Here is a 22,584-nt window from a genome sequence, read left to right as displayed (position 1 = left end):
ATACTTTCTTAGGGGCCATCATCAACGCGCGATCCTCACTCGTCGTGACAGCATCCAAGGCAGAAGAGATTGCTCGGTGCTATCTCTGGAGAATTGCGATTTTGGACCTTCAGCAATCCCATCCGTATCAAGAATAGAGGCGGCCCTCCTCCTCTTCCCCTAAATTGCGCGCTGCCGTGCTACGCACAACCTTCATTTGCAGTTCGGGCTTTCGTATATTGAGCTTGGGCTCCCGTCACGGCTCAGAATTAGCGGTGTGTGCAAATAGTCACGGACAAGAGGCCCGTTCTCAACCAGCTGCTGCTGCTCAACAAACAAAACGAAAATAGCGGAGATTGCTGGCCCAAATCGGCAGTGCAAATGACAATGGGTATTTCTTCTAACGAGGCAAAGCATAGCAGAGTCCATCACCGTGGTTCAAACAAGCAAACATCATCCTCGCACCCGTTCCAGTCTCGCTCGGATCCCTGACGTAGTCGACGCCATTGTCGTCGCAAGCCTGCCTGAGCTCCCTCATGGATCTCTGCACCTCGCCCAAGCTTCCCACAAAGGTGCCCCAGTGGATGGCCAGGGCAAGCGTGTGCCGGTCACCCAGGATACGTGCCACGCGCACGGCATCCTGGGGGCCCATGTGGTTGGCACTCGTCAGGCCTTCGTCCATGGTTGGAATGACACCGATGAAGTCGTATGACTTGACAAAGCTGAATGTCGCACCGACGCTGATGGGGAGCAGGCACAGGTGGACGGGCGCACCCAGGTGTCTGCGAATCTGGGCAAAGGCGGGACATGGGGCGTAGCTGGTGGTGTCGTTCAGGTCGGGAGGCGAGCCATGGAACTGGTAGCCCGTGTCGCCGCCGAAAAAGACCCTCAAGGGCTCTGATCGAGCATCGAAATGGTGCTCGAGCGTCCACGACGCCCACAGCGTCGTTGAAGAGTCAAGGCCATAACGGCCTGAGCCGTGTTGGGCTGGTGTGCAAATGAGGCGAAGATGGGGCTCTTCCCTTGTGATTTCGTCGGTGGATGAGAGAGACGCAGCACCTGTCCCCGACCAGGCAAGCCAGACCTCATCCCACCAGTCGAGTTCCACGATGTTTTCGTCATCGATGCCCAGTCCAAGGCTGGCAAACCAAGCCTTGTTGCCCAGAGGGACCATGAATCGCGGCTTGTGCCCTTCCCTTTCACCCTTTTGCCACAGCTGGACGATGCTCTCGTAGTCGAGGTGGTCGTAGTGCGAGTGCGAGATGACGACGACGTCGATCCGCGGCAGGTCCTGCACCTGGCACGGCGCGGCAAAGGTGCGCTGGGGTCCAACATACTGCGTCGGCGAGCAGCGGGCCGAGAAGATGGGGTCAAAAAGGACCCGGAGCGGCTCGCTAGTACTGGCGCCATGACGAGCAATGGGGAGTTGGAGGAGAGCGGTGGCATGGCCGAGCCAGGTCACCTTGGTCGAAGAAGGCTCGGAGATGGAAAAGTCTGGAGGAACTACCTTGAGCGCGTCGTCAATCGAGTTGCGCTGCTGTTGCCTCCCCTCTTCGCCCTCTTCTTCGATGGCCAGTGCTGCCCTGTCCTCGCCGCTCTCATCCGCTGCTCCTCCCCATCGAACGCCATTCCAAACATCGCCGATGGTGGGCTTGTGCCAGCTGTCCCAGGGATTCCGAAACCCAGTCCTGACGTACCACTTGCCTTCCTCTCTGCCCGCCTCGCTACCTCCGCCATATTTCTTCAGCGTGTCGTCGCTTGGCCCGTCGGTCTCAAAGACGGACGATCGCTGCGAATCGTAGAGCTTCTCCGGCTCCTGGTTCGGGAACAGATAGGAGCTCAGTGAAGGGGCGGCCGACGGATCAGCAGCGGCGACGACGTGGTGTGCTGGCGGCCGAGTGTGATGCCGCCGATGTATGCGCTGCCGTACGGTCATGTCGCCGTCCATCGTTGTTGCTGTTCTGCCCTCTCAAAGAGGGAAGACGAGGGAAGAAAGGGGACGGATTGACGATCCGGATGGTTTTGAACGTGCCGGATCTTTATTCCCCCTCTTGGCTCTTCCTCTTTCTCAGGCGTCGCACGGGCCCATATGCGTCTTGTCGACTGAGAAAATCGCAGAGGCCAAGTGGAGCAGAGCAGTACGACTCGACTCGTCTGAGCTCTTTCCTTTTCTCCTTGCCATCAAACCCAACATGACTCGCAACGCCCTCTTGTCCGAGGTGCGCCAGCTGATCCCGCCCCTGTCATCCGAGCTCCACAAGGGCCAGGCAGGGCGAGTCGGCATCGTCGGCGGGTCCGCCGACTACACCGGCGCGCCCTACTTTGCCGCCATGTCGTCGATGCGCCTGGGCGCCGACATGTCGCACAACATCTGCGAGCCCTCGGCGGGCGACGTCATCAAGACCTACAGCCCCGATCTGATCGTGCATCGGATCCTGGGCACTGATCGTTCCCTGGGAGACATCCGCAAGGACATCGAGGGTATCGTCGACCGCCTGCATGCCCTCGCCGTCGGTCCGGGCCTAGGTCGCGACGAACACATGCAGGCGTGCGCAAAAGTCGCCATGCAGGCCGCCATCGATAAGCAAATCTACCTTATCGTCGACGCAGATGGGCTTTGGCTGCTGCAGAACGAGCCTGACGTCGTCAAGGGGTACAAGCGCTGCGTCCTGACACCAAATGTCGTCGAATTTGGCAGGCTGTGCCAAAAGCTGGTGAGTGTCCTCCACAAAATACTGAGAGTTGATCAGGCTGACGATAGAGGGAAAAATACTAGGGAATCGAGCTCAAGGGCTCGGAAAGTGACGAGAAGCAGGACGAAGCGCTGAAGCTTCTTGCTCAGCGGTTATCTGGCCCCACGATCCTCCTAAAGGGCAAGATCGATCGCATCACCGATGGACGCTCCATTCTCTACGTCTCGGAGCCAGGCGGACTCAAGCGCTGCGGGGGCCAAGGCGACATTCTCACCGGAAGCCTCTCGACTTTCCTGGCGTGGGCCTCGGTCTATCAGAGCGGTGTGGGCAGTGACACCAAGGCCGGGAAAAGAATCGACGAGGAGAGACTGCCCATGTTGGCGGCGTATGGCGCAAGCACGATCATGCGCACCGTGTCAAACATCGGCTTCAAGACGCACAAGCGCGCCCTTCTTGCCCACGACCTACTCGACCAAGTTGGGGTCGCATACGAAAAGTGGGTATCTGGCAATCTGGCTCACGACCCTTTCGCTGACCGACCTCTCCAGACATTTTGGCGAGGGGAGTGACACACATGCGGCTCTGTGAGGCAGCACTTTTGTGTGAAGAGCCCTTCCATCAGCATGTCTGTCAAAGACGGCGACTACAGGCCACGGTACTGAGATGGCACTGCTACGTGACTCATCAACACGCTGCCGTGCCAAGGCAGAGCCTTCCGAAGACTTCCGTATTGCACCTGTAGAGTAACGGAGGTGACGGAATACAGAAAGAAGCGGCCCAGACTCTCATGGCGCCGCAAGTGTGCGATGCTTCTTGGCTTGCTCGCACCGCTCCCAATCATACACTGAGATTGCGGTTTTTTTTTTTCTTCCCTCGGGTTTCGACGCATGGAATTCGCGATCCGAGCCAAGATGCGGCATGCCAATACCGCAAAACACAACTCGGCAACTGCAAGAGCCTAGCCAAGGTTCATTCGCGGTATGATCCTGCCGATACCTTTCGAAAAAGGGTGCGGTCCCCGCCAGCAGACCTCTCTTTCGTAGATAGTGCTCGTTTCTTTTGCTTTCGTTGCTCCCTTCCTCTCTTGTTCTCTTCAGACATCTTGCGCCCTGTAAAGTCCCTGTGCAAGAATGAGACCAGGCCAGACCTTCTTTCGCTTCTGCGCCATTGCTGGCCTCTGCAACTTCTACCATGCCGAGCCTCCTCAGGCTGTTGTGCAACAGCCGCTGGACCACCGCTATTCGCCCCAGCTTTTCAACGCACTCCATGCAGCGGGGCGCCTGTTCGCCTCGACGATGGACCACAACGGCCTCACCGTCTTCATGGCGAGTGTTCCAAGGGGCACGCTCTTCTACCACGGCACCAACCAGAGCGAGGCCGTCACAACCGGCATTGAGTATCTTGCCTTTGAGCCCGAACTGTCGAGGCTCTTTGCCAACGGATGCAAGAGGCCATCACTGTTCCAGGAGGCCATGCGATCCCCAGCTGAGGTGAGAAGTGGCAAGCCAAGCGATGATTTGCCCTGTCTGAGAAATCCGGGCTACTTTCACACCTACCGACCGACGCGAGACCTATCGCTACTCTATCTCGATGGGCAGGCCGCCGCCAAGACGACGGCTGGCGCAATGGACATGCAATATCGCCTCTTCGTTGGCAGCATCGACTATGAGATGGACGAATCCGAGCAGACGAGAAGGATCTGCAGAACGTTCAAGGAGCGAGGATGGGATTTGGACGGCGTCTTAAGGATGGAAATGGAGTTCGAGATCATCCTGTGCGACTTTGGTCTCATGCGGCTAGAGCATGTCGTTGAGATACCTCCTTTGCAGACGACAGCGGTCCTCTCAGACAGAAGAAAGGAAGAAGAAGCGAAGCAAATGATGGGCTTCAATCTCGTCACCTCGGCCAACGCCAGATTTAATGGCTTCGAGCGCGGCAAGCTCGACATCGACTTCGAGAACATTGTCTCTGCTTTTGCCCATGATGAGTACGACCTGTACCCCAATGGATCGGATTTGCCGAGGTTTACCGCTCCGACGGAAGGAGACGTGGAGCGCTTTAGGCAAGACATTGATGCTGCCGTGGAGAGGCGACGTTACAGAGTGGCAGAGGAAGGTGCCCTCCCGTACGTCGACTGGCAGGCCATCACCGACCGCATCGTATCGCGCTATGCTCCAAGGCTCACATACCTCTCCTCAGACGAGTTCAAGAGCAACGCGAAGCGGCTGCGGAAGCACGCTGAGCTTATCATCTCATACCTCGATCCCACGTCATCCAGAGGACACTTTATGAAGCGTTGTATGCATCAAGATATGCCGCTTCTGGCTAACTACGTTGCCGACTCAGCGGCCCCTCGTGCGATTCTCGATGTGGCGAGGCTCATCTGCGCAACGCTTCTCGATGTTGCCACTGATCAGAAGCTGTCGCTTAAGCAGATTCGTTCACGGCTGAAGACGCTCAAAAGCCGGCTTGGGTGGAGGGAATGGGACATTTGCAAGGGCTGCCAGGATGACGAGATCTGCTCCACCGTTGCCTGGCCCTTTGGTGCGAGGGGAGAGGAGAAGCGTCCAACGTGCAGAAAGGTAGCCGACATCCTTCAGAGGGGCTACTGGGACGACACGGCGCTTCCTGGGCGTAGAGGGTTCCGCGACTAGACGAATCGACAGAATGTTGCGTCAGCTGGGCGTCGCCCACAGCGGGGAATTTCCCGATGGGGTTAGCGTCAAAGAACCTCATGGTCGCCGTGCAGAAACAAGACAAAAGTTAAATGATCATTTTACATGAATTTGGTGCCTGAGGGGAGGTAGTTGAAACAAAGGGAATCGATCAAAGAGGGGCACCACTGACTGAGACCTCGCTTGCCTTCTCTTCTCTAATGCGTTTACCCCACCATCCACCACCTACTCAGCGACACCGGTAGGAAGGAGCGCAAGGGACGACCACCATGACGACGGAATCTTCTTCTGAGCTGGCTTACCTCGACAAGTCCATCGCCATTCGCCAGATTGGCGAGGATAAGTTCGAGTCCTACTTCCCCGCTGAGAAATCCGGCGCCTGGAGTCTGTACGCTTGGGGCGGCTCCGTCCTGTCCCAGTGTCTCAATGCAGCATACCATACGACACCCTCGCCCTCTTCCGGCACGTCATCTCACCTCTATTCGGTCATGGGCTTGTTTCTAGGCCCAACACTGGCCGACAAAACGGTGCAATTCGAGGTGCAACGGCTGAGGGATACAAGGACCTTTGCCACGCGTCAGGTCATCGTCTGGCAGGTCCAGGCAGAGGGCAAGGCACCCCGACGCATCCTCCAGATGACCCTCGACTTCTTCATTGGCTCGGGCATCATGGGGAAGCCACATTTGGCCTACGAGCCAGAGCCGCTGCAGCAAGGCCTCTCCCACCACTCCAAGCTCAAGCTCTGGGCCGAGCAGCTCGATGACGCGCAGAACGACAAAAATAACCCGTTCACTGTCAAGGCCAGGAAGCTGCACAGGAAGCTCTTCACCCACATCGTCGACCGCATGGAGATGAAGATCCCGCTCGAGGGCTTCGACTGGGAGCGCTTCGATGCCTACGTCCTTGGCGGCCACGAGGATCTGCCTGACATCGACGTGACCAAGAAGACGTACAACGACTGGTTCCGGCCTTGGCAGGCGCTGCGGCTGCAAAAGGACGTCGAAGATGGTTCTCTGCCAGCGCCCGCGGGCATCTTGATGCCACGGACGAGGCAGGAGGCAGAGGCGTGCGCCCTCATGCTGCGCCTCGACGACATCCTGCCTGCCGTGCCCATGATGCTGGGCGGCAAGACGTTTCTCCAGTGCTCCAACTTCACCTCGCTCGACTTTGCCCTGCGCTTCCACCACCAGGACGCCAACACTGAGGCCGGCCAGGACAACCAGTGGTTCCTGCGCCAGTCTACGTCGGCTTGGGCGCAGGACGGAAAGTCGTTCAATGAGTCCAAGTGCTGGAAAGAGGGCAGGGACGGCAAGCTGCGCCTCGTTGCCACAATGTCGCAGACGACAACTCTCGTTAGAGCAGCGAAGATGTAGATGCAAGACGAGAATCGAAAGGATCCGTTGCATGGTCATTCTGTTGCTTGGTCGCAGTTTGAAGCTGAGGAGAGAGGAGCCCCAGACTTTGAGACGTCCCGGCTGGCTGCTGCTTTGGCGATGTGTTGCTTAGAACGTACTAACTGTCTCAGCTGAAGACTGTGGAGCCAACAGAAAGAGATCAAGTCATCTTCGCGTAGTGCATCGGACCTCATTCAAGTGATGGCAACCAGATAGCTTGGGCATTTAATAAAGGCTCGAGAGATATACATCAGACACTAGAGTACAGAAATGAGAGAGAGAGAGCATGAGGAACAGAAATGGGAAGCAGAAATGGAGGGTGAAGAGAGGAACACAGAGAGAGAGAGAGACCATCTTTCTGTGCTCTACATCGACGAGGGCGGCATGCCCTCCTTTTCGCGCACTTCGACCGACGTCTCGAAGCCCTTCCAGCGCCAAGCAGGCACCTTGCGCTGGTACAGCTCGTCAATCTCGAGCGTGGTCCTGCCCTTTGTCTCTGGCAGCAGCAGCGCAGCACCGACGAGGATGCCAAGCATGCAGCCAGCAAAGATGAGGTAGGCCTTGGCGCCAAGGCCCGCGGCGTCGTCGGCCGTGATCATGGGAACGCAGAGCGTCGTAATGATGGCGGTAACCTGGCCAAAGCCAACGGCATGCGTCATTGTCGGATTGCGAAGCCGTTCCGTGGGGATCTCGGCGGGCATGAGGAGCGAAATCGAGTAGAAGGACAGGGTCCAGCAGATGTTGAAGAGGAACGAGAGGGCGGCAATGGCGACGCCGCACGCGTAGCTGTCCTTTGCGAAAAAGGCCAGGGTGCCCGCGGACACGTCGATGAGGAACAGGATGGTGAAGCCGATGAGGGCAACGGGCCGACGACCAAAGTTGTCGAGGACAAAGGGGGCGAGGAGCGTACCGACAAATTGGCAGATGTTGCCGATGAGCGAGAGCATGAATGCATTTCCTACGCCGAGCTGGACGAGGAACACGGTGGCATACGTCGTCGAGAGGATGATGCCCGAGCACTGGTTGGGGGAGAAGATGGAGCCACCGACGAGGGTGCGGAGGATGTTCTGGCGGTTGTAAATGTCAAACGGATTGGGCTTGTTGGTGGCTGCCTTGCGCTCCTCTTCGACGACGAGCAGGACGGACAGCTCCTTCTCGACGTCCTGGTCGCTGAAACCGCGGATCTTGCGCAGTGTCCTCCTAGCCTCATCGACGCGGCCCTTGGAGAGCAGCCAGGAGGGCGACTCGACGCAGAAGATGGTGGGTAGGATGAGAGCGAAGGGCAGAGCGGCCTGCACGGCGAGCGGGATGCGGTAGGCGAGCTTGTCGTCGGGGTGCGTCTGCGTCGAGGCATAGCATGCCGCCGTGGCGATGACACTGGCGGCGATGGTGGCAATGTTGGCGGCCGAGACGAAGCGGCCGCGCATCGAAGCCGGCACCAGGTCGGCGAGGTAGTTGGGCGCGATGGCGAGTGCGGCACCGTACGAGACGGCGTTCCACCATCGGCCGACGATGTAAGCGGCAAAGTTGGGTGCAAACAACTGGAGGAAGACGGCCCCGATCGACGTCGCATAGGCGCTGAGGAGGGCGTACTTGCGGCCCCACTTCGTCTGGAATGGCGAGGAGCCAAGCGCGCCGACGACGGTGCCCGTCAGGGGTACCGAAAATAGAATCGATTGGTGGGTGGCGGTGAGGACGTAGGAGTTGGTCTTTTCGTTGAGACCCTGGAAGTCGCGCACGAACGCCGTCATGGCCGAGATGGGCCCCACGAGTGCATTTTCAAAGCCCCAGTTGAGGCCGCCGAAGCCGACGGCGAGGGTGCAGAACATGAGGTAGGCATTGAGCGGCGAGCTGGGCTCGGCCGTGTGCACAGCCACGCCGTGGATGCTTCGGCCATCGTCGTCGTTGCCGTGGTCGGGGCCACCGGCCAAGGCGCTGTGCTTCTCGTCGGACGACTCGTCGCCAGCTCCGAGTATGTCGATGCCACCCACGCCGTGGGTTGTCGAGTCAGACTTTGGCATCGCCGTCGTCGTCTTCATTGTCGTTGCATTGGTTTTGGCCTTTGCGCCATGGGCGTCGTGATCCTTGATGACAGACATGTCGTCGGAGATGCTGTCGATGGCCAGTCCGCCAGACCTTGCCTTCTCGTCGAGCGAGGACGAGTCGTAGCCGGTCGGTGTCTTTGCGATATCCGTCTCAGGCGTCATTCGTCCAGACATGGTCGCACTGACGTTGTCTCGCAAGCGAGAGTGCAAGAAGGGGAGGCACGAAAGGATCGAGCCTCAAGTCGTTGAAGTCCCGCCGAACCAGACACCAGGTCTATGTTGCGCGGCGTGAGGGGGCGAAGGTGGCGAGCAAAGGAGGAGGACGAGGGCGATGGCGAGGGCGAGGGCGAGGACAGAGGCGAACACCAGGTGCAGGTGTCTCGAGGAAGGTAGGGTCGCTGGATGATGTCTGACGAGGAGAGGGAGACAGGGACAGAGAGAGCGGGGCAGCAAAGTTGGCGCCGGAGGTTGTGCCCTTTATGCCTTTTCGTTCGCCCTTCAGAATCTTCTGCTTGTCTGACCGACTAGCCTAACAGAAAGCAAAGACGAGCCGTCTCGTAGAAAAGGGGGGAGGTTAGGGAAAAAGTGAACGAGGGGGAAAAGAGACGGCCTTCGGGGCGTCTGAGCAGAGGATGACGTTGTGCGTCACCCCGTTACCACTGCCTGTTGTTGTGCGTGGGGAAGGGGAAAAGAGGGGAAAGGAGTAAGAGTGAAGCTAGGCACTTTGCCACGACATCCCACCCCCAGGTCGAGAACGGAAAAAAGGGCCCTGGTTCCTTGCTCGTTCCTTTCGCCCCAGAGTTGCCGGGCGCGCGCGTCGTTGGTAGACTACCAGACCCAGGTCCAGGTCCAAGGACAGGGCAGGTGTCGTATGCGTACGTGCGGGGGGAGGCTTTCCTCCGTATGCGCCAGTAACAATTATCGCTCGCGGCTTGCGTTGACAAGCCCCGAAGGGCACGAATGCTGTGACTGGTTTTGGCGTGCAAGCGTGCAAGATGCCGCGAAGGCAGGGGCCTGGGGCAGGGCACTACTACTCGGTCGACGGCGTCAGACAGGCTAGGTGGTACGGCAGGGGCTTAGCTCCTGCCTCCTGCCCGTGCGTGCAGCTGCAATGTCGCCTGATGCGCCTAGAGATGTAGATCAGAGCACTACTTCGTACTACTAGACACCTGAGGAGCGAGATCGTGCGTGCGAAGAGCGAGATCGTTCCCGCCACTTTTTCCATCTCCACGACTACTCAAATCTGAAATCATCTCGCCTTTTGTGTGCCGACCAGACACAGCTCAGATGCCGTGTCCATGCACACAGATTGTATATTTTTGGAGAGGCGACTTTCTCGTCGGAGTCTTTTCGGAGTCTGAGAACCGAAGCCCCGACAATGGGCCGAAGTTGCACCTCTTCCTTTCCTCCTCCTCCTCGTAAGTCGTGTCCCCGTCCCCATTCCTGTTCTCGTCCTCCGGGTTCCTAATGGACTTGGCACACTCTCTCAGTCTCTCTGAGTATCTTCCGTGCCATCATCGTGGGGGTGGGTCGGGTAGGGGAGTGAAAGCACGTCCCTTGGTCCGGCATCGCCCTGCACAATCTGATGTCACCTGGAGTAGCGAGTGCGCCTTGTCCTTGGCGAACCACACAAGCCCAGGCTTCAGGTTGCAATGGTTGGCCAAGGAAGAGTTCAAAGTGGGACTGAGGCAAAGGGCGACGACATGACGACAGCACCGAGCCAGATTCAACGGGAGGAAACCAGACGAAGAAGGCTGATGGCAGAAGGGCTTTCTCGAGGTCTGCATGTGGAGCACAATAGTCTATTGAAAACTATGAAGAGGATTCCACAGCACCCGTATTGACGCCCAGCTTCTTTGCCACGGCAGCGATGCGATTGTGCTCCTCGATGTCTCTGCGAAGGGAGGAAGGAGCAGTGTCAGCAGGGGCATGATTCCGTCTCTGGGTGATCCTCGACTGTGCAACTCACTCTTGCTCCCAGGGGCTGCAAGGTAAGAAGAAAGAAAGAAAGAGATGAAGAGTCAGCAGCCGTCTTCTGCAGCACGGGCAGCGCAATCCAGAGCGACCAATAGCGACACTCACTACTCGACCCAAATGTCGCCCGTTGTCTCGGCAGCAAAGTACCAGAGCCCCTCGACAACCTTGCCGTTGCCGTCGTTTCTCTTCTCGACGAGCTCCTCGCCGGGGCCCAGCTTCGCGGGCGCCTGTGTCTCGTTGGGCTGGGGTGCCACCGTCGCGTGGTTGCTCCAGACGATGGGCAATGTTCCCTTCTTGTTCCGGAGCTTGTTGTGGACGACAAAGATTGCGAAGCGCGTGGGGCCGACCTTGGCTCGCTGCTCGGGCGACAGCGCCTCGAGCGACTTGCGCACGTCGGACACAAGCTCATTGTATGCATATCTGATCGGCACACTCCGGTCGTCAGCAACCAGTGGGGAAGAAAGGGGATGTCCTCGCGCATGCCATGCGCTGTACTCACTGCAGCGTGGTCCTCGAGTCATCGACCTCATCCTGCATCGTCATCGCAACGAAAGTCAGCATAAGAGAACGCAGAGAGAATGTGATGAGCTTGACCACGCACGACAATGAGAATGTTCTTGCCAAGCAGCCCGCCCGTCAGGGCGTCGTCGCCCTCCCTCTTTGGCGCATCGAGCCACTGGGTCCGGACGACTTCGAGGCCGATCTTGCCCTTTGCCGTGGGTCCAGAGGTGTTGGTCTCGTCGCTTGCCAGGTCCTCGTACAGGCTCAGGCCAATGGCCTGGATAGGCACGTTGACGAGCTTGTCACCACCAACGTTGCGCTTGAGGAATGTCCGCAGAACACGCGCAGGGAAGAAGCCGCCGCCCCCGATGGCAACGATGAGATCGGGCCGAAAGGTGGCGCGGATCTGCCGAGCCGTGCTCGCAATGTGCTGGTGAATGTCCTCGTACGTGGGACGGTAGTGGTCGTCGGGCACCTCGGGATGATGCGACATGTTGGGCTTGTGGCTGGCTGGGCGGTGATAGAGACGAGATCTTCCTTCTCCCGTCGTCGATACAGGAACGGGCTATCGACTGCTTGCCTGAATGAATTTTTTTAGGCTCGCTGCACGTGCTGCGCTCTGCTGCTACAGCTTGCTGCTATTAATACCCCACTACTAGTCCACTCCACCCAGACTGGCGCTGCCATTATCTCAGCCCATCTGCACACCTTCCATCTGTGCAGAAGAAGGCCAAGGGGCCATGTCGGACGAAAACGAAAACGGGACAAAATCCTTTCGGCACTCCTTTCACCTTCCCAACTTCTTCTCGAGGGGCACCGGAGCAAGTGGGGCGCCCTATGAGCAGGTCCGCAGCACGGAAGGCGACGACGGCGACGACGATGATGACGAGGACACGGCCGAGGATGTGGATGGTGCTGCTGCTGCCTCTGCGGCAGCAGCGATAGGAGCAGCGTCGTGCGATTCGTGGCAGTCGACGAGCCCGATGCAGCGGGTGCTCTTCAAGGCCGCCTTCTGCATCTTTGGCGCATCGGTTTTGCTGCCCTTGTAAGTCGTTGCAGCACTCTCCTTTCCCTTTCTAGGCCTCTTCCTAAACTTTTTATAAAGCAACGCCGTCATCACGCCTTCCGAGTACTACCGTTCCCTCGTTGGATCCCGCTTCTCGGCATCAGTCATGAGCTGGATCATTGTCGCATACAACATTTCCAGCATTGCCTTTGGCGCACATGCGGCCGCAAGCATGGAGAGGGTGAGCATGGGACGCGCGCTCTCTGAAAATGGAGAAGAGAGAAAGTGAAAAGAAGAGACTGAATTGATTGGTCCACAGGCCTCGATCTCCCGGCGGGTGCTCTTCTCGGCCTCTTTTGTCATTGGTCTTCTCGCCGTGGCGACGGGCCTGACCAACTTCGTGCCGGCAGTCTCCCCGAGCGAGGACACCAGCAGCAGCACCGCCTTTGCCCTTTTTGTCGTCCTTTCCAGCTCCCTCGCTGGCCTCGTCTCGTATCTGCAGATGGCCGTCGTGACGCTTGCCAACGCCTGGGGCCCCACCTTCATGGGGTTGATGCTGGCTGGTCAGGGCGTCGTAGGCCTCGTGGTCAGTGCAATCCAGCTGGGCGCCGCCCTCTCGTCCTCGACCAAGTTCCCGGTGGCCCAAGCGCAGCAGCGGACTCGAGAAGCCCGGGCCGCCTCGCAGTTCTTTGGCGCCAACACGCTGCTCATGGCCCTTGCCCTGGCCACTTTTGCCTTTGTGTCTCGGACCCAGGTTTTTCGAGAGGTCGCAGCAAGACGGCAACGAGGATCAAAACCTCAACACGCCGATGATGAAAACGCTGCCGGAAGTCCAGAGGAGGAAGAGGCGCGTTCCATCTCAGGTCTTAATCGTTATCTGTCCCCGGCAACAAGGAGACAGTACGGCGAACTAAGGAGGACCCAGGCAAAAGTAATGGTCCCGTCCCTCGCCCTTGCCTATGTCTTTGTCGTGACGCTCGCCGTCTTTCCCTCCCTGACGTCTCGCGTACGACCATGGTCATTACCATCTTTGCCGCCCTCTTCCCCTGCTTCATCGCAGCAGCTTATCTTTGTCGCATGGCACTTTGTCGCCTTCAATGCCTGCGACCTCATCGGTCGCACTGTCCCATCGCTCCTCCCCACCCTCTTCGCGACGCTCTCGCAGCCATTTCTCCTAGTGCTGAGCCTCCTGCGCACGGTCCTCATCCCACTCCTTCTCGCCTGTCACATTCCAGACCCTCGCCCACACGCGCCCAACATCTCCGCGAGCAGCTTCGGCGACGCCATCTTCTTCATCCTGGTCTGCTTGCTCGGCCTCTCAAACGGACTCGTTGCAACGTCAATCTTTGTCACGGCGCCGCGTAGCGACGTGTTGAGAAGCCCTGCAGAGAAAGGCCGCGCAGCGGCCCTGCTCAGCTGGTGGCTCACTCTGGGTCTCGCCGTGGGTAGTCTGGCCAGCTTTGCTTTCTGATGACGAGCGGCTTTTCTCTGCCGCCCGATTGTGACGAGAAATAAAATGATACCCGACCAGAGAATGTGTCTTACATCTCCGTCACTGTACAGTATAGTAGTTGTTGCGACCACAGAGGCTCTGCGACTGCTAAGGACAGGACGCGGTGTGCTGTCGAAGAACAGAAGAGGTAAGGATAAGTTGAATGACGTTCCCGATGACGAGAGCTGTCAATGAATGCGCGCGGTGGACCGCATACGTAGACTTAAGGTCAGCAGCGACGCGATGAGATAAGATCATGCGCGTATGATTTAAGGTAAGCAAGCTGTCGCTTGTCTATTGCTATCGAAGAATCCTCTCTCATGTCAGCAAGGGTCTTCTTGGAGCGTATATAGTGGGGATACTCTCCTCGAGCTTCACACACATTTCATCCTATCGCATCGTACTCGCCTCCTACAACTTTCAACCCCAGCCCACCCAAATTCAAGCACAATGTCGTCGCAGGAAGAAGACCAGGTCCCCGTCGTCAGCGACGAGCAGGTCGAGGCCGAGGAGAATGCCAGCGCCGAGGACGAGCAGGCGACGCTCCCCAGCGAGGGAAAGCAGCTGGACCAGGAGGCAGGCGAGCTCGACGAGTCCAACATCATCTCCGACGAGTCTGGGCCCGCAGGCAAGAGCCTCAGGGGAAATCGTGGTGATCCCATGGCTGCCGTGAGTTATTCTCAAGTCTTTTCGTTGTATCTTCTCTTTTCTTGCAATTGGCTCACTCGTTCTCTGATGGCAGGACAAGGAGATCGACAATGTCATTGATCAACAGGAGTAAAATAGAGGCTTGGACGTTTGTTGGGGCTGCTTCTTTCTCTTTCGTGTATCAATTCTATTGATGATCGCAAATTAGGCATGGATGTGATCAAATAGTGCGGTTTCTGTCTTTGTTTCTTTTTGTCGTGCGGTGTCGGCAAATACCAGAGCTTACCGTTTCTGGCATTACGTCCTCGTCATACCGAAGCGTCGTCGGAGAGGACGGACACGCAGATCTCGGAGGAGTAGCGGTGCTTCTGACTTGTGGAGGCCGTGATGTTTTAGCGCACGACCCATTTTGCACATTCTTGGCCTTCGCGCAAGCCTCGCGAAAAGAAGGTTGCAGCGACGCAACGCACACCATCAAATGACGATCTCGCAGGCCATCCAATGGCGTCGCAATGGCGAGCGGCAGTGGGTTCGAGGTTGTACCGGCACCGAGAAGAATCTTTTCATCACCGATGAGTTCTTTCACGAGGGAAAGTGAGTGTGCCCCACCGGTCCACCTTGTCGTCCTCGCCTGCTTCCCCTTGCAACGCTGATGTGGGGTCCGAATCGATGAAGCGTCCTGGTGAACGTCTTGATCAAGACTCAAGGCGATTGGGACTTCAACTATGTGGCAGCAAGGCTCAGAAGATCGTGGATCGCGACGTACGCACGGCTCCCGAGGCTCAGCACGACAATGGTCAGGAGTGGCGCGTCGGACTTCGAGGCTCACTACGAGCAAGTCGTCGAGGTGCCAGACGTCGAAAAGTGGGCCAACGAGACGTTTCGCAGTCGTTCAGCCAACACAGCTGCAGGTATAACAGAAGAAGTCGCATGGGCATACCTTGACACGCATAGACAAGATTTCGCAATGAAAGGCATTTCGCGGGAAAAGGGCCACGTCGGGCTTGTGGACGTCATCGACTTTGGAAGCGAAACGCCGTACACGGGCCTCACATTGTGCTTCGACCACGCTCTTTTCGATGGGCCAGGAACATTCGGCGTCGTAGATAGGCTTCTTCAAAATTACGTCGAGCACGGTCAGACGGACTTGGACAAGCCGCTTGTGAAGGCAGAGCCGGACACGACGCTCCTCGCATTCCTAAATCACGAGACGCTCGATGCAGACTACAGTGAAGCAGTCGGGTCCATCATCGCAGCGTCTGAGAATGACTCGGAGGTGAGCTTAAGTACTCTTCCCCTCTCCAGCTGCTTGTGCTGAGCCCCCCTCACCATGTACCAATCCAGAGTGCCTACCCATTGGCGCCCGTCACGAGACTAAAACGCCAAGGAAGAGTGGCAGCGATCAGCCACACGTTCACCGCAGACGAGACCACAAAGCTTCTTGCAGCTGCAAAGCGGCACCAAATGTCCATTTCGATGGTCGCGTTCGCCACGCACATCGTTGCCCTCCTCAAACGCCTGCCCTTTGACAGCTCCGACAAGAAGAATGCCAGACGGACGCATATACCCATCGGCGGGCCTGTCAACGTCCGGCAGCTGTTGCCGCCTTCAAAAGGCGTGGAAAAGTCATCGGGCGCCGTGGTGGTGCTTGTGAGCCACAACATCTTGCTGGAAAGTCTGACGGAGTCGCTCCTCAGGGGAGAGGTGGAGACTGAACAGGATACCGAGGTGCTCCTCTCCCTCTCCCGAGCGCTCAAGGACGAAACAGAAAGGACAAAGGAAGGCTTTGGGCCCCGATTGGCTCTCTTTGATGCCTTTAGTCGCGAGACTACGAAGTCAGGCCAGCTGCCCCCACGTCCGCCCGGTACCATGTCCGTGAGTGCACCCGTTTCCTTCCAATGAACCTAGACGATGGTCATTTAACGAGCATGTCGGACCAGTTTGTCGTTTCTGACGGCCTCCTTGAACGCTTCCTTTCACGCACCTACGGCAAGGGAGATGACGCATTGCAAGTGGTCAATGCGAGCGTCATCGTCAACAACCAAAACCCTTTCGTGACGGGAAGAACCATGACATTCGCCGGTCGACTGACGCTGTGCTACAATTTCAATGGCGAGCTCTGGGAGAGCGGGGGCATCGAGACCAAGACGATGGCTAAAGACTGGGCCGATGTCCTGAAGAGAGTATTGGACGTGTGATGGGGTCAGGACTGGTCTCGTCCGGAATTCTCCTGTTCTCTCATCTCATCATTTCATCGCCAGCACACATGAAAGTCACCGACACTTCTTCTACTAACAAATTCTCGTCAATGCTCGAATTCATCGTCACAAACAGCGCAAATCTCTCTACAAAAGCTACATAATGACAAGAACAGCGCACAGTTCAGACTTGTACAGCAGAGGCAGACGGCATAGAATCAGGAGACCTCTTTCGTGAAGCGAGCGAGGAGCGTGGCGCCCGTCTCTTGACCGCGGAGGTTGAGCATGCGGATAAAGTGCCATCCGGTTGGGATGCTCGTCAGGCGGACAGCGGCCGTAAGGAACGCTGGGTTGCGAGCAAATGCATCTGTGGATTTTTTTTTTCCAGACTCGTCAGTCACTTCATTCGGAGCCAAGCGCAGCAGCGCAGAAGGTTGGAAAATCAGTCTCAACGCACCGTCACTCTTGATGAGGATCCGGAGGAACACGAGCTCGTTTTCCTCGTACGTCCACTTGAGCTCCTCGGGCTCCTCCCAGATTGGACTCGTCGGCGGCGGCTGCTCCCTTCCAAAGAGCTGCTTGTGCTTGTGGACGCGGTAGTGCGACGTCTTCTTCTTGTCTGGCTTGCCGTCTTTGCTGTCGGGGTGATACAGCGTGCAGGTCGCGTATGGTCTATTGAGGGGGGTAACCGCAGTCAGCCGAAGCCCAAGACAAAAAGAAAGGCGGGCTGCGACTGGTGAGACTTACTTGATATCCTTGCTACGTCCCTCTGGTACGGGCAGATCGGTGGCTCCGGCAATCTCGAGCTTGAGCGTCACATTGCCCTTTGGTGCAGGGCCCGCCTGCTGCCTCAGCTTGGGCGGCTTCCACACCCAGCCATCTGTGCCGGCAAAGAGGGCCTCATTGAGCTGCATGCTGGCATCAAACGTCTGCCAGTTGAGCGCAGCCACCTGGGCGCCGACGTTCCAGAATGGCACAGGATTGAGGTTCTTGGAGTTGATGCGCATGCCCTTTGGATAGATGCGCATCAGGTGCTTGGCATTGTGCTTGCCCACATCCTCGCCATGCTTCTCCGCGATGAGGGCCTGCACGGCACGCTCCTCCATGTTGACGAGATGGTTCTGGGGCTCCTTGAGGTCGCCCTTGAGCCATGCATCGTCCTGGGGCTTCATGCTCTGCGCATACACACCCAGCGCCGACAGTTCAGGAACAATCTTTGATGGCTTGGCCTGTCGCTTTCTCTCGCGCATGTTCTTGGTGTCTTCGTCGTCCGAGGAGTCGTCTTCAGCGGTGGCTTCGGCCGCATCCTTCTCATTCAGGCCGTAGTACTCGACCATGACGAGGATGCGGCCGGTGAGCTCCGAGAGTTTGATCTCGGTGCCGTCGGTGTGAAGATGCTCCGTGATGAGCTTGTCGCCAAATTCCTCGCGCATGATGGCAGCCAGACGTTCCTGCCCTGCCGGGATGCAGTGATTCTCAAGCGAGATGAAGATGGGCGCTGGGCCCAGCTGGTTGGGCGCTGCCTTGGCAGCAGCGAGCTCCTCCTCCATGGCGCTGTTGATTGACTGACAGACCTGACGGAAGGGGATGTGCTCGGTGAGGGTGTAGCCGTGCGTAACTGTTGCAGGCAGGAGGGCAATCAGGTCAGCTCTGATCACAGTGGCCTTTCAAAAGCTGTGCGTGCATACCTTTGGGCTCCTCCTTGTTCTTGTCATCATCCCAGGCATCAATCTCGACGCAGCGGGCGCCGGCTGAGAGGTGGTGCTTGTAGCTCATGCTGTCTGCCTTTCCATAGAGCTGTTTGGCGACGAGGTACTTTGGGAGGCGGTCCGTGGGTCAGCAGTCAGTCGCGCTGGGGTCTTTCGTCATGCTAAACTTACAGTATTGTGCGAAGAACTAATGTAGTACTCTGCCAGTGGGTGGTCACGGTCGTTGACGTAGGCCGGATGGACAATCTGGGGACGGGCGAGGATGGCCTGCACGGCGGGCGACGACTAAAGGAAAGAGAAGGGCCCAGAACAGGTCACTTTGATCATGAGTTCTTCCACATTCCCAGACACTGCCAGATTTGGTACTTCACGAGCACTCACGACCTCTTCGCTGTCGTCGCCGCCGATGTCGGCCTCCTTGATCTCGCCCACCTTTGCCAAAAAGGAGCGGAGGGCATGGCTGACGCGGAGCTTCTTGCGCGCCTCGACGTCGCCCTGTCCGCCAATGGCATGTCCACCACCAGCAATCGAGTTGGGGTCCACCTCCTGGCCCAGCTCATCGCCGCCTTCGTCGTCGGCATCTCGGAATCTGCAGGCGGGTGGGAAGATCTCAGCTTCTCCTTCTTCCTCCTTTCAAACCCCCTCGGATGTGTGTCCTGTGCGTGTCGAGTCAAAGAGCAAGCGCGCACTACTCACGGGTTGAACTTGGCAAATCTGTGTGTTGGGATCCCGGGGGCCTCCTCCTGTTCGCGTTGGCCCGACATGGCTTGGAGTCTCTTTTTGCTCGTGCTGACGACTACTATGAAGACTGATGTGTGTGTGTGTAAAGCTAGCGAGGCTCGTCGTATGTGGGAAGGCCCGGATCGCAATCTCGCAAATGTGGAGAAAAGCGCGCGCTCGGGCCTGCGCAGATAGAGATTATCATCACCGCCCCCCCGTTTGTCGATATGCCGCTAAGCGCCGAAAATCAACCGTGTTCAAACTCCTCTCTCTGTGACACTTCGTCACAACGGCGCGCGAGGGACGGACTTTTGGTTCATTCATCGTCACAATCCATGGGCGACGATCCTAGATACATTGCACTGGCTCCCTTAGAATGCTTTGTCTAGCCACAAACGTCTAATCTTAATTTTTATCCGCGTGTGAAGTAGTGAGAGAGTGAGAGAGGAGAAGAGGAGAGAGGAGAGCACAGCACCAGCTTGGGCTGAGCAGATTGTTGAGCTGGAGCAGGACTGACGGACTACACCTGAGCCACAGCGGCAACGACGCTGAGCAGCATGGCGTCCACTTCTGGGTGGGTGCGGGTGATGACGCCGTCCATGTTCTCGAGCACTTCGATGCTCGGCAGCCGCTCCCGCGTCGCTGCGCCGTACCGTGCGGACTGCGGGTACATGGCCTCTCCAATCAGGCCCGAGTAGTCGATCCAGAGCTTGGACGGGTCTCGCTGTGCATCTGCGACGCCGCCGGTCGACCGAATGAGACGGCCGGGCGAGCGTGTCGCGTCGGCTCGGAGCGCCGCGACGGCCTCGGGCGAGAGGCGGAGGAGGAGCTTGACAGACCACTGGTCGATGCCGTGCCTCGACACCTCCTTGAGGTGGTGCCGTTGCATGCCCTCGGGCGGCGGGCTGGGCAGGTCCCACTCGAGGATGTCGGCGTCAAAGGCAATGACGCTCCAGATGATGCCCGGCCGGTTGACGGTGAGCGTCACGCGTCGAGTGGCGGCCTCGACATCGATCTCGTCCTCGGTGGCACGGACCATGAAGTCGGCCTGCTGCGGGTGGCCCAGCGTCCAGGGCGACGAAACAGCGGGCTCGGCCATGGCAAACTTGTACGGCGTAATAAAGTTGGAGACGGGGTACAGGATGTCGTAGTCGGTGTTGTACTCATCCATCGCCGGGTGGCTCGGTGGCAGCGCGGGAATGCCGATGTTTGCGTGAACATCCTCAACGATTCGGCTGAGGCCGGCGACGTCGGGGTCAGCACCACCCATGTTCATCCAGAAGCTGTCGTCGGTGAGGTTCTGGACGTAATGGACAAAGACGCGCTTGGGGTGCGCTGCGTCGAATGTCGGCAGGGCTGGCGACGCATAGATGGCAATCGAAAGCGCCGAGAGAGCCAGGCCGGCCAAGATGGCCTTTTGCAGCCTTTGGGTGCCCATGCGATGGGCGAGGGGAAGCGTCACGGGGAGGCAGAGGAAGCTAAGGGCAGCGACAATCGACGAGACAATGTGGTCGGCCGGAGAGATCTCGCCGGTCCTCCCCGTGAGGGGCACAAAGAGGTCCAAGAAGGAAGCGAGGCCCTCGACGCCCACGATGGCGGGCACGATGGAGAGGACGAAGTAGGTGGCGGGATGGACACGTTTGTGCGGTTGCACCTCACCGGCATCGATGGCCGGGTATCCCACGAGGGCGAGGTCGTTGATAATAACGCTGGCAATCGATGCGGCCGAGCCAAGCGCACAGAGATAGGCCGACCCAATGCCTGCCGCATTGAGGCCGAGGAGAGACAGGGTGAAGAAGATGGAGAGGCCATCGAGGCAGGCCCGTCTGGGAGACAATCATAGAGCCATGTCAGCAACACTGCGAGAGAGCCAGCGGAAGCGGATGGCGACGGCGACGGCGACGGCGACTCACTCGAGATAAGCCCTCTTTGACTTGTCCGTGCCGAGGGAAAAGAGGAGCTGCGTCGTCAGCACGGCCGTCACGGCCGGTGGGCCAAAGAGGCCGAGCGGGAGCATCTCATGGGTGAACCAGCTGAGGCTCTTTCCCAGGAGCTGTGTCATGACAAGGGCCACGACGTTGCTGGCGACGAGGGCGGCCACCAGACTGGCGAGTGTGAAAAAGACGGCGAGAATGACGGCACGCAGCGAGCCAAACCTGAGGTCGGCGCGGACCATGGTCGAGAGGAAGAAGTTGAGCAAGCCGCAGAGGACATAGGTGATCGTCTGGAAGGCCTGCGGGCGGATGTTGAAGAAGAGGCGACCGGCGACAGAGAAGTAGATCGGCGGCTGCTTCTTGGGAAAGGCTCGGTTGACGGCCAGCTTCGATTGCGGCGACGAGGCCAGGTGCTCAACGATGGCAATGATGTCTGCGGGAACAGTCCATGTCAGCACAAGCCAAGAAGCAGTGAGGTCTTTCTACAGCATGCATATACGCACTCTCGCCAAAGTGCTGGATCATGCCCGGTTGAAAGTGCTCAATGAGGTCCTTGCGGGTGTGGTAGAGGTAGGAGTTGCCGACGACGGCCATATCGAGACCCGAGAGACCGCCGTACTGGACAAACTGCCGGAAGTCGGTGTCGGAGAGGATGAGTCCGGTCGAGAAGACGTCGTTGGCAAGCACAGTACCAAAGGGGTGGGGCACCGTAGCATAGGCATCGACAAAGGGCACGCTCGTGGCCTGGAACAGCAGTTCGGGGCCCGACACGCCGCATGCCTCGAGGTTGACGACGCCGCGGACAGAGCCCATGGTCTCGTTGTGCTGGGTAGCGTAGAGGTGCGATGCGTCCTGGAGCGACTCCTCGCCGTTGTTGAAGAGGAGAATGACCGAGTGACGGAGCCGGGGACGGGGAGGGGTCGTGAGGATTCGCAGCAGCTCGACCAGGATGGCGACGCCGACACCGTCGTCGGCCGCGCCTGGGCTGGGCAGGGTGCTGTCGAGGTGCGCATTGAGGAGCACCGCGTGCTCCTTGCCCTCCTCGGTGCCGTCCGAGATGCGGACGATGACATTGGACATGCTGTAGTACTTTTTCCACACGACCGAGGACATGAAGTCGAACCGGTGGGCACCATCGCCGATCTGAGTCCACACCTCGACCTCGGTATCGCCGCGCGTGTCAGTCGGTCGTGTGACATTGTTCCCCGGGCCCATGTCGTCGTCGAGGGTGACTGTGCGGTGCCAGCCCTCGTAGGACTTGACGATGCCCTCGAGGAGGTGCTCGGCCTCGACGTGCTCGCTGGTGCCGACGATGCGGTAGCCAATGTCCTCGCTGAGCTTGCGAATGAGGTCCAGCGCAGCCTCTTCGGAGAACTTGGCGCGAGTCGAGCCGTCTGCGGCGCTCCCATCGGCAATCGAGAGCGGCGTGGGCAGCGTGTAGTGCGTCCAGAGGATGGCCGTCATGACGAGGAGATTGAAGGCAACAAGGAGGAAGAAGTGCAGGTAGGAGAACGAGGCGCCGGCGAGGCCAGCAGCTGCGTCGCTGCTGCTCGTCGTGAAAGACACCCGCGTCGTCGTTGTCGTCGTCGTCGTTGTCGCCCCTGTCTTGGCCT

At 58.4% G+C, this 22,584-nt stretch overlaps 11 protein-coding genes across 11 annotated transcripts; 6 read left to right on the top strand and 5 right to left on the bottom strand.

Moving 5' to 3' along the window:
• Positions 1–328: 328 nt before the first annotated feature.
• On the bottom strand, positions 329–1,994 carry FA10DRAFT_267625 (Metallo-hydrolase/oxidoreductase). The gene has a single exon (XM_025521981.1). The coding sequence runs from the start codon at positions 1,925–1,927 to the stop codon at positions 380–382; it is 1,548 nt and encodes a 515-aa protein (XP_025376218.1). The 5' UTR covers positions 1,928–1,994; the 3' UTR covers positions 329–379.
• A 129-nt stretch (positions 1,995–2,123) lies between these two features.
• On the top strand, positions 2,124–3,515 carry FA10DRAFT_267624 (Ribokinase-like protein). The gene is made up of 3 exons (XM_025521980.1): positions 2,124–2,693; positions 2,756–3,168; positions 3,221–3,515. Exons 1-3 carry the CDS (start codon positions 2,172–2,174, stop codon positions 3,258–3,260), a joined length of 975 nt encoding a protein of 324 aa, XP_025376217.1. The 5' UTR covers positions 2,124–2,171; the 3' UTR covers positions 3,261–3,515.
• A 287-nt stretch (positions 3,516–3,802) lies between these two features.
• On the top strand, positions 3,803–5,339 carry FA10DRAFT_302405 (hypothetical protein; the record flags this gene model as incomplete). Its single annotated transcript, XM_025525112.1, has 1 exon — positions 3,803–5,339. The coding sequence occupies one exon, from the start codon at positions 3,803–3,805 to the stop codon at positions 5,324–5,326; it is 1,524 nt and encodes a 507-aa protein (XP_025376216.1). The 3' UTR covers positions 5,327–5,339.
• A 220-nt stretch (positions 5,340–5,559) lies between these two features.
• Positions 5,560–7,099, top strand: FA10DRAFT_267622 (hypothetical protein). The gene has a single exon (XM_025521979.1). The coding sequence runs from the start codon at positions 5,617–5,619 to the stop codon at positions 6,718–6,720; it is 1,104 nt and encodes a 367-aa protein (XP_025376215.1). The 5' UTR covers positions 5,560–5,616; the 3' UTR covers positions 6,721–7,099.
• Positions 7,100–7,106: 7 nt separating this feature from the next.
• Positions 7,107–8,960, bottom strand: FA10DRAFT_275518 (hypothetical protein; the record flags this gene model as incomplete). The annotated part of the gene is made up of 2 exons (XM_025523272.1): positions 7,107–8,592; positions 8,698–8,960. 2 exons carry the CDS (start codon positions 8,958–8,960, stop codon positions 7,107–7,109), a joined length of 1,749 nt encoding a protein of 582 aa, XP_025376214.1.
• A 1,418-nt stretch (positions 8,961–10,378) lies between these two features.
• Positions 10,379–11,786, bottom strand: FA10DRAFT_253044 (PRTase-like protein). Its single transcript, XM_025519676.1, has 5 exons — positions 11,365–11,786; positions 11,263–11,294; positions 10,869–11,183; positions 10,756–10,770; positions 10,379–10,680 (listed from the first exon to the last, which is right to left on the bottom strand). Exons 1-5 carry the CDS (start codon positions 11,755–11,757, stop codon positions 10,599–10,601), a joined length of 837 nt encoding a protein of 278 aa, XP_025376213.1. The 5' UTR covers positions 11,758–11,786; the 3' UTR covers positions 10,379–10,598.
• A 146-nt stretch (positions 11,787–11,932) lies between these two features.
• Positions 11,933–13,990, top strand: FA10DRAFT_302401 (hypothetical protein). The gene is made up of 3 exons (XM_025525111.1): positions 11,933–12,309; positions 12,370–12,511; positions 12,590–13,990. Exons 1-3 carry the CDS (start codon positions 12,005–12,007, stop codon positions 13,739–13,741), a joined length of 1,599 nt encoding a protein of 532 aa, XP_025376212.1. The 5' UTR covers positions 11,933–12,004; the 3' UTR covers positions 13,742–13,990.
• Positions 13,991–14,051: 61 nt separating this feature from the next.
• On the top strand, positions 14,052–14,593 carry FA10DRAFT_302400 (hypothetical protein). The gene is made up of 2 exons (XM_025525110.1): positions 14,052–14,431; positions 14,505–14,593. Exons 1-2 carry the CDS (start codon positions 14,213–14,215, stop codon positions 14,541–14,543), a joined length of 258 nt encoding a protein of 85 aa, XP_025376211.1. The 5' UTR covers positions 14,052–14,212; the 3' UTR covers positions 14,544–14,593.
• A 240-nt stretch (positions 14,594–14,833) lies between these two features.
• Positions 14,834–16,751, top strand: FA10DRAFT_134406 (hypothetical protein). The gene is made up of 4 exons (XM_025518002.1): positions 14,834–15,004; positions 15,070–15,686; positions 15,755–16,285; positions 16,351–16,751. Exons 2-4 carry the CDS (start codon positions 15,204–15,206, stop codon positions 16,606–16,608), a joined length of 1,272 nt encoding a protein of 423 aa, XP_025376210.1. The 5' UTR covers positions 14,834–15,004; positions 15,070–15,203; the 3' UTR covers positions 16,609–16,751.
• On the bottom strand, positions 16,708–19,120 carry FA10DRAFT_267617 (PLC-like phosphodiesterase). Its single transcript, XM_025521978.1, has 7 exons — positions 19,014–19,120; positions 18,699–18,906; positions 18,489–18,602; positions 18,297–18,423; positions 17,356–18,226; positions 17,066–17,280; positions 16,708–16,975 (listed from the first exon to the last, which is right to left on the bottom strand). The coding sequence occupies exons 1-7, from the start codon at positions 19,079–19,081 to the stop codon at positions 16,827–16,829; spliced, it is 1,752 nt and encodes a 583-aa protein (XP_025376209.1). The 5' UTR covers positions 19,082–19,120; the 3' UTR covers positions 16,708–16,826.
• Positions 19,121–19,569: 449 nt separating this feature from the next.
• FA10DRAFT_216992 (hypothetical protein) lies at positions 19,570–22,345 on the bottom strand (the record flags this gene model as incomplete). Its single annotated transcript, XM_025518510.1, has 3 exons — positions 19,570–20,863; positions 20,951–21,404; positions 21,475–22,345. Coding segments are annotated over 3 exons (2,619 nt in total), but the record flags the coding sequence as incomplete, so codon positions are not given.
• Positions 22,346–22,584: the final 239 nt, after the last annotated feature.

The sequence above is a fragment of the Acaromyces ingoldii genome, assembly GCF_003144295.1.
Source record: "Acaromyces ingoldii strain MCA 4198 unplaced genomic scaffold FA10scaffold_4, whole genome shotgun sequence".
Lineage (NCBI taxonomy): Eukaryota > Fungi > Basidiomycota > Exobasidiomycetes > Exobasidiales > Cryptobasidiaceae > Acaromyces > Acaromyces ingoldii.
Note: the sequence above shows the minus strand (reverse complement) of the source record. Positions and strands in the feature narration are given on the sequence as shown.

Bases quoted from the DNA above. Each gene is read 5' to 3' on its own strand.
- FA10DRAFT_267622 (XM_025521979.1), top strand. From the start codon at position 5,617: ATGACGACGGAATCTTCTTCTGAGCTGGCTTACCTCGACAAGTCCATC.
- FA10DRAFT_253044 (XM_025519676.1), bottom strand. From the start codon at position 11,757: ATGTCGCATCATCCCGAGGTGCCCGACGACCACTACCGTCCCACGTAC. The intron at 11,295-11,364 runs GTGCGTGGTCAA...ATGACGATGCAG, and splicing joins GCAAGAACATTCTCATTGTC to GATGAGGTCGATGACTCGAG. The intron at 11,184-11,262 runs GTGAGTACAGCG...TGTGCCGATCAG, and splicing joins GACTCGAGGACCACGCTGCA to ATATGCATACAATGAGCTTG.
- FA10DRAFT_267617 (XM_025521978.1), bottom strand. From the start codon at position 19,081: ATGTCGGGCCAACGCGAACAGGAGGAGGCCCCCGGGATCCCAACACAC. The intron at 18,227-18,296 runs GTATGCACGCAC...TGCCTGCAACAG, and splicing joins GAACAAGGAGGAGCCCAAAG to TTACGCACGGCTACACCCTC. The intron at 16,976-17,065 runs GTGCGTTGAGAC...AAAAATCCACAG, and splicing joins GATCCTCATCAAGAGTGACG to ATGCATTTGCTCGCAACCCA.
- FA10DRAFT_267624 (XM_025521980.1), top strand. From the start codon at position 2,172: ATGACTCGCAACGCCCTCTTGTCCGAGGTGCGCCAGCTGATCCCGCCC. The intron at 2,694-2,755 runs GTGAGTGTCCTC...GAAAAATACTAG, and splicing joins GCAGGCTGTGCCAAAAGCTG to GGAATCGAGCTCAAGGGCTC. The intron at 3,169-3,220 runs GTGGGTATCTGG...CGACCTCTCCAG, and splicing joins GTTGGGGTCGCATACGAAAA to ACATTTTGGCGAGGGGAGTG.
- FA10DRAFT_302401 (XM_025525111.1), top strand. From the start codon at position 12,005: ATGTCGGACGAAAACGAAAACGGGACAAAATCCTTTCGGCACTCCTTT. The intron at 12,310-12,369 runs GTAAGTCGTTGC...CTTTTTATAAAG, and splicing joins GCATCGGTTTTGCTGCCCTT to CAACGCCGTCATCACGCCTT. The intron at 12,512-12,589 runs GTGAGCATGGGA...ATTGGTCCACAG, and splicing joins CGGCCGCAAGCATGGAGAGG to GCCTCGATCTCCCGGCGGGT.
- FA10DRAFT_302400 (XM_025525110.1), top strand. From the start codon at position 14,213: ATGTCGTCGCAGGAAGAAGACCAGGTCCCCGTCGTCAGCGACGAGCAG. The intron at 14,432-14,504 runs GTGAGTTATTCT...CTCTGATGGCAG, and splicing joins GTGGTGATCCCATGGCTGCC to GACAAGGAGATCGACAATGT.
- FA10DRAFT_267625 (XM_025521981.1), bottom strand. From the start codon at position 1,927: ATGGACGGCGACATGACCGTACGGCAGCGCATACATCGGCGGCATCAC.
- FA10DRAFT_134406 (XM_025518002.1), top strand. From the start codon at position 15,204: ATGGTCAGGAGTGGCGCGTCGGACTTCGAGGCTCACTACGAGCAAGTC. The intron at 15,687-15,754 runs GTGAGCTTAAGT...GTACCAATCCAG, and splicing joins CGTCTGAGAATGACTCGGAG to AGTGCCTACCCATTGGCGCC. The intron at 16,286-16,350 runs GTGAGTGCACCC...ATGTCGGACCAG, and splicing joins GTCCGCCCGGTACCATGTCC to TTTGTCGTTTCTGACGGCCT.